This window comes from Hypomesus nipponensis, chromosome 26, assembly GCF_054491055.1.
Source record: "Hypomesus nipponensis isolate SF chromosome 26, ASM5449105v1, whole genome shotgun sequence".
Taxonomy (NCBI): domain Eukaryota; kingdom Metazoa; phylum Chordata; class Actinopteri; order Osmeriformes; family Osmeridae; genus Hypomesus; species Hypomesus nipponensis.
Window position 1 is genome coordinate 4,177,384 of NC_140386.1, and position 7,617 is coordinate 4,185,000.

The following is a 7,617-nucleotide window of genomic DNA, read 5'->3' on the forward strand; positions in this document are numbered from 1 at the left end:
GGCCCCCGGGCCTGTCCCGGCTCATTTCAGGTTAGCCCCTGCGCATTAGCGCCAGGCAAAGTGACAGCTGTCATCGCCGCACACCGGACCCTACCAATCCCCCCCCCCCCCCCCCACACACACACTCCACCCCCCCTCCCCCCCATGCTCCTGCATCCGTCCTTGGACCCACGCCAGGGCACTGGGGACAGTCCGTTCTGCAGTTCCACCCAGGAGAGGGGAGAGCAGGGAGAGAGGAGGGCCAAACTACCACCCCCCCACCTCTCACCACCCCGATACACTATACCTACTTGGTCTGTCCTGTTCCAGGACAGGACCGATAGCAGGCAGATTTTTTTTCCCCTCCATCTATGTCGCACATTTGGAAGGGGTTCCGGCGTCGATCGCTTCTATCTGCCAGCTCCCCTCTTTACCATGTGACAACCTGAAAATGTAGCCGCTTCAAAAACGAACCGTAGGAGTAAGATAATGAACTAAAGAAGCATCATTCATCGTTAGTCCTGGTGGAGGCGACGCTGTGTTGGATCTTCGTAGGCTGCGTGAAGGTTTGGCGCGTCCGGCTTACGTGCGAGTAGCGCCGCTGTTTGGTGAGACCGCGTATTGCGGCCTTATTTACTCGTTTCACCCCATCAGCCTCTGTTGGGGTTATTATCGGCGAACCTGAATGAGCGCCCGAAAGTGCGATCTGAGAACACACGAAAGGAATGGAAGTCAAAGGTAATATTCTGTAAATGCATGTGGAGTGGGCTACGCTCTCACGAATGTTGTTCCATTATGTTCCCCAGCATTTTGGGGTGCCTGATTACAGCAAACACATTCTAAATCATCTGCCATCGAGTCATCAATCAGTTCTACAACTTTCAAATAATTTAAATTCTAAGGGTTTCTAAGGAGTATTTTTTTCAACCTTGTAGGTTACAGTTTACAGTAATGGCAAATTAGTACATGCGTCTTTACGCAGTCTTCCCATTTCTGATTGATTTAATTTATTTGCAACACAAACACGAATTAAAAGTAAAAAATCGTTATCGTAAATTACTGAATGTAATGTTATCGTTAAGATATTATTATCATCATTGTTATAATGTTTGCAACATTATAATGGTGTTACAAGAATTAATTTCAATCCGCATCCACACTTGTATTCTCAAGTGAAGCATTTTACAGTGATACATTTTGTGGGAAATAATGTATGAATCCTTTTTTTTTTTAGATGTTACTTGAGTATACAATCTTGTTTGCTGCTATTCATTGTCAATCAACAAGAAAAACACGTTGACTTCATAAAAAAGGATATAGCCTAGTACAGAATGTAATGAAATACAACTTGTATTACATGGAGCCTATCCTCATTATTATACCGAATAACCACATAATACACAGTTTGGTGTCATTTGTGTACACTGTTGTTTCCCCCAAAAACATTTTTATCACGTTTTATGCTTGAAATGTATTTCACATGTCACGTCAACGTCTTCCGTTGTGATGAGTGTGGAGAATATTCTGTTATCGTCGGAAGCGCCTAAACATTTCTGAGCGAAGATTACACCACCGATGGAGGGGCTTCCGCATTAGAGAGGTGACGACCAGTTTGTTTTCAAGTCGTAGAGGTCAGGTTCTGTCAACACTCCACTTCAGCGGTCAACATTTATCTTGGTTTTGGGGTGCGTGTGGTTCAGCACATGTAAATCTCTTGGTGTAAAACATTCGAACGTCCACTATAGGATATCCTCATAGTACCACTCTAGCCTTAATAACTCCCACAATGAATTTTTAAAAGGGTGCCCAATATCAAGGCCCCTCCGACTAACACACACACACACACACTTGATAAGGCATGCAGAAACACATTTGAACAGCTGGCTATCGAAGAGGAAGCAGCCGGGTGTCTTGATTCCTAGACAGACACACTCATGCACCTTTAATGCGATCCCTCTCTAAAACGATGGGATTCCTCCGTCCTCTCTCTCTCCAACCCTTGCCCCTTTTACTGTGTGTGTGTGTTTGTGTGTGTGTTGGAAACAGAGAGGACAGACCCTGGGGTGCCTTTTGAGCTAGCCTGAGGGAGGATAAGTGAGTGATCCCAAGACCCCAAACCCCAAGACTAGACATCAGGATACCTGCAGGCAGTGCACACCAACACACACACACACACACACACACACACACCTACAGCAGTGTGACACTCGTTGCATTCATTTACACTGAGGTTTGATTTGATTGTTGAATTTCAACATACACAGTATCTGTCGGTAAAAGGCATAAACAAATGTTGTTTTCCTCAGAGAAGAGATTCATCTTTAGCGATGTGTGAACCTCCTCTCACAGTTTGGTTTTGAATGCATCATAGACAACAAAAGGGAACCCTTTGGCAACTCTCTGTCGAATGTGAAGAGTCGTTGGTGACTGAACCCATTTTGTGTTTTACATTTGAGTCTTTAACGCTCTGAACGCGACCGCGTGTTTCTGCGTGTGGGGCTCCCTGCGTGCAGGCACTGTGCGTTTGTTTGTTTGTTTATTAATTTATTTCTTCTCGGGTGGACAGGATTACCTCTGAATTATGGAGCAGTCCCCCTTTCTCTCCTTGAGTAAAAAATAACATCTGTCCGGCAAATGGAGAGCTTAACGTTTCTCTATAATTAATGGTAAAAGCCTCCCGAGCCGCACATCAAATATACATCCACTAGGACCTCAATAACAAAGAGAGCGAGAGAATGTGGAGGAGGGGAGGGGGGGGGGGGGTAGGTCGTGTAGGTCAAAAAGAAAGAGAAAAGAATGAAGGAGGAGTGGTAGAACATGGGTGAGTGTATTTTAGGAGGAGTTCCAGTCTGTCACAGAGAGACTCCGGAAGGCGCCAAGCCTCGGGTACAGGGACGGCACGGCGGATGCGCCGAGAGTCGGGAAACGCGGTCGACCGGCCTGCGTTGTTGGTACTTGACGCGACCTCGAACCCTCTCCTTTCTTCTTCTCCGGTGTTCCTTCTGAAAGAGCCGACATCCGGCGTCTCCTCACCCCGTCCCCTGCCCCCTCGTTCTCCCCCCTTCCAGATGGGGCAGAGTTGAGCGCCATGGTGGTATGTTGGCAGGGGATAGCCTGCTTGGACAGAGAGAGACAGAGAGAGACAGAGAGAGACAGAGAGAGACAGAGAGAGAGTGGTGCATCCGCGTCGACAGCTGACCTCCACGAGAACCGGGCCCAAGCCCCTAGTAGTTTCCGGATCGATGTATAATTGATATGGAGGGAAGCTCCAGACACACCCCCCCCCTCACCCCCCGCCCACCCCGAGACCCAGGCCTCCTTCACTCCTAACCCCCCTCCAGAGGCTGTGAGGCTTGCCCAGGGAGATTGGGTGGCGGCCCGTTTGCTGAGGGCGGCATAATGTGACCTCACCTGGCCCCCATCCCCCTTCTAGTCACACACACACACACACACCTGTCACATTAGAGCTGGGCGCAAGGTCCCAAATTAGGCTCTTCAGATGATGTGACACATTGCAAATGCACAAAACAAGCCGAAAACATCAGCTCACTGGCTCACACAAACATGCACACGCACACACACACACACACACACACCTGGGTCGTAATCATCTGGGCCCGGGGCCTTCCCGGTCAATAGCTCCCAGGTGTTTCGTTCATTGATCACTGATTGAAAGATGATTGGCTGAGGAGTAAACATATGATCACTCCTCACGGAGGTCCGAGGGGAATACACGTCACATTAGATTTACCACTGAGCGTGCCTGGAGGTGTGTGTTTGTGTGTGTGTGTGTGTGTCTTCACACACACAGGAATAAACATCCCTGTTGTCTGTGAGGGGTACATGGGGTGCATTCGGGCAGACTTGACTTGCTGGGGCTACAAGGGACTGCCACTTGAATCAATTGGATTATTTCTTTCTTTGTTTTTTGTATTCATCTATTGCGAACTCTATTGTCAGAGAGGAACAATTAACCATGGCCTGAAATATTCATTGTGATCGAAAATGGTCTTGAGATTGTGGGGTGTATGTGTGAAACGTTCTCTCATATATGTTAAGCCTCAAAGGCCCTTACTGCTCTCCACTAACCCACATGATTGCTGACAATCTCCAGAGATGACAGCAAAAGTAACAGCGACACCTTATGGTCACACTTGTTAACTGCACCCCGAATCTCCTTCAATTCAACCAAATGAACTGAAACGGGACAAGTCGCAAGTTTTCAAACTTGTATCAAAACCTCTCATTGTTCACGAATAACATTCCACCTGGCACATCAGACGCAACATGACATGAAGACATGAAGTAGACATTAGTACACGCACATTGTAATACTTGCAAAATACATGCAGCCACGTTTGTGGGTTTAAGACACAGACTTTCATTCCCGCGTACAATTCAGTGAAAGCGTGATTTGCGTTCGGCAACTTTGCCAGAGCTGTCCGATGATGGGAATGTTTACTTCGCCAACATACTGGGCACGGTCCCCATCCAAATCATGATAATAAAAAAAACTAAAAAAAAACAATGAAGATTACAGTGCATAAAACGTCTTTCGAAAAACGACAAAACAAGTCCAAAAGAAACATAAACACGTGTTACTACTGAAGTGCTTTGTGGGTACATGTTTCTACCCCTAACCAACGAGACAACACAACAAATCAAAACAATCTCCAAAAATCCATCCAGACACGGCGACACTCAGATAAGGCCGGACGGTCAAAGTTCATCGCGTCTCGTCCGATTCAACCACGCCGATTTCCTCATCGGCTTCACCGCGCTGCGTTCACACTGGGCTGCGCCAACCCTCAAACACTCAAACTAGCTTGTGATGTTTGAGCATTCGTGCTTGCCGTCTAAACGGACCCCCCCATGCCGACTTTATTGCCTTGCTTTAACAAAAACATTCCCTTTCAGCACTGGTTGACAAAGGCTCATTGGTCCCACCGGGTTGACTGTGTCTGAATGAATGAGTGTGAGTATGAATGGGTGAATAAGAGGCAAAGCATTGTAAAGCGCTTTGAGTGCCAATAAGGTAGAAAAGCCCAATACAAATGCAGTCCATTCCATTCCATTGGTCAGAGTCAGTGTTGTGGCAGGGTTCTTCAGTGGCTATAGGACGGCCCTGATCATAAACAGGTTGAGATGCTCTACATCGGTGGTCTTCAACCCTGGTCCTCGGGAAACATCTCAAACACACGGGACAGTGGACCCTGAGGACCAGGGTTGAGCTGCCCTGGTCTACGTTCACATTTGTAACGTTCTAGCGCCCCTACAGGCTAACATGTGTAAGTGCACTCCTCCCACTGCGGGGTGGCGGAAGGTCACCGACAAATTGTGTGCTGTCCTAGAAAAGAGGTTTCTTGTTTTGGTCTGAGATTCTCTGTCACAACAGTGAGGGTCTCAGTAACACGTGTGGTAACCTGTGGGTGTTCCCTGAGAGGGCTCTCTCTCTGTCTCTCTTTCCTCTCTCTGTCTCTCTTTCCTCTGTCTCTCTCTCTCTGTCTCTCTCTCTCTTTGTCTCTATTTCCTCTCTCTGTCTCTCTTTCCTCTGTCTCTCTCTCTCTCTCTCTCTCTCTGTCTCTATTTCCTCTCTCTGTCTCTCTCTCTGTCTCTCTCTCTGTCTCTCTCTCTGTCTCTCTCTCTGTCTCTCTCCCTCTCTCTTCTCTATCTGTGTCTCTCGCTCAGTACATGGTCTCACTGTCCCGGACTCCCCCAAACGGCAGGTTGAACGTGCTCCCCAGTCTCTTGGCGACCGCGCCACCGGGCCTGTTCTTCTTCCTGTTCCAGTTGAGCAGGGAGGTGGAGCTCTGGCCCTTGGCCCCGCCCCCCAGCAGGCGGCCAGCGTTCTCTTTGTCTCCGCCCGGTGAGGGCAGCGCCGACCTCCTCTCCACCTGGACCCAGGAAGCACAAGTCACCTGGAGGCTCCACGCACACTACCACCGCTACCCACCTCTACATATACTACCACCTCTACATACACTACCATCTCTACCCACCTCTACATACACTACCACCTCTACCCACCTCTACATATACTACCACCTCTACATACACTACCATCTCTACCCACCTGTACATACACTACCACCTCTACCCACCTCTACATACTCTACCACCTCTACCCACCTCTACAATACACTACCACCTCAACACACACTAGCACCTCCACCCACCTCTAAAAACACTACCATGATCCACCAAAACACTAGACAGACATCAGACCAATCGATGGTCAGACGGACACACACACACACACACCCTCCCGTACCTGTGTGTGGTGGGAGTGCAACGTGACGACACTGAGCTGGACCCCTGTGGTGCTGCAGCTCTGCAGTGTATGGACCACGTCCACGTGCTTGGCCCACTTACAGTCCTGCCCTTCCACCGCCACGATGTAGTCTCCCTCCCTGAGGCCTGCCTCCTGCCACACACATACACACACACATACATACACACATACACACACACAAATTTGTATGAACAACAAACAGTGTATCAGACCACGAAAGAAAATCAACTACACAGGTTTTCGTGTACAAAGCAGTGTTGTGTGTGTGTGTCTCACCGCGGCGCGGCCCCCGGGCACCACGCCTGCCACCAGGACAGGGGAGTCTCCCCGGAGTGTCAGCCCCAGGCCCCCCTCCCCTCCCTGCAGGCACACCCCTCTCACCGGACCCCAGCGCGCCCGCGCACAGAACACCGACAGAGGGCCCTGCGGCAGAGAGAGAGGGAGATGGAGGGAGAGAGAGACAAGGGAGATGGAGGGAGAGAGAGAGAGAGAGAGAGACAAGGGAAATGGAGGGAGAGAGAAGGAGATGGAAGGGGGGGGAGACAAGGTAAATGGAGGGAGAGAGAGGGGGAGAGAGGGACAGGGGTGAGGGAGGGAGAGAGAGGGAGGTGGAGGGAGAGAGACAAAAGGGAGATGGAGGGAGAGAGAGAGAGACAAGGGAAATGGAGGGAGAGAGAAGGAGATGAAGGGGGGGGAGACAAGGTAAATGGAGGGAGAGAGAGGGGGAGAGAGGGACAGGGGTGAGGGAGGGAGAGGGAGGTGGAGGGAGAGAGAGACAAGGGTGAGGGAGAGAGAAAGGAGGGGGAGAGAGAGACAAGGGTGATGGAGGGAGAGAGGAGGGGGAGAGAGAGACAAGGGTGATGGAGGGAGAGAGAGGGAGATGGAGGGAGAGAGAAGGAGATGGAGGGAGAGAGAGAGGAAGATCCATCTTTACAGTAATGGCACGTTCATGTTTAAAATGTGTTCCCTTTCGTCCATCCATCCTCCATGCAAAGAGACGCTGTGTGTGTGTGCCTGTGTGTGTGTGTGTGTGTGTGATTGGGTCCCCGGCTCAGTCTCTCACCAGCCTGAGGAAGATGTCCTTCACGGGAACAGCGGAGAAGTCAGGCGGGGTGATATCCGGCTTCTGATGGGTGTGAGCTGTACAGAGACACAACACGACACCTCTGCTCATCTCCGCTACTCACACCCACACACACACGCACGCAGGCAGAACGACACACACCGACCCAAGCAGGCAAGCACACAAGCACGCAGGCACATTCATGCCACACACACACACACACACACACACACAACACACACTCACACAGTATGTCGGGGGCGTCCGCGGTGTCGTGGAAGTC

At 50.0% G+C, this 7,617-nt stretch overlaps 1 protein-coding gene across 1 annotated transcript in view; it reads right to left on the reverse strand.

Moving 5' to 3' along the window:
- Positions 1-3,845: 3,845 nt before the first annotated feature.
- rhpn1 (rhophilin, Rho GTPase binding protein 1) overlaps positions 3,846-7,617 on the reverse strand; it is a 14,869-nt gene continuing 11,097 nt past the window's right edge. Inside the window, exons 12-16 of the mRNA XM_084692284.1 lie at positions 7,581-7,617; positions 7,335-7,411; positions 6,548-6,694; positions 6,251-6,403; positions 3,846-5,873 (exon numbers count right to left, since the gene is read on the reverse strand). The exon at positions 7,581-7,617 is cut by the window's right edge and continues 158 nt beyond it. Coding sequence (XP_084548410.1) covers positions 5,664-5,873; positions 6,251-6,403; positions 6,548-6,694; positions 7,335-7,411; positions 7,581-7,617 — 624 coding nt within the window. The 3' untranslated portion in view covers positions 3,846-5,663. The remainder of the gene's footprint in view (positions 5,874-6,250; positions 6,404-6,547; positions 6,695-7,334; positions 7,412-7,580) is intronic.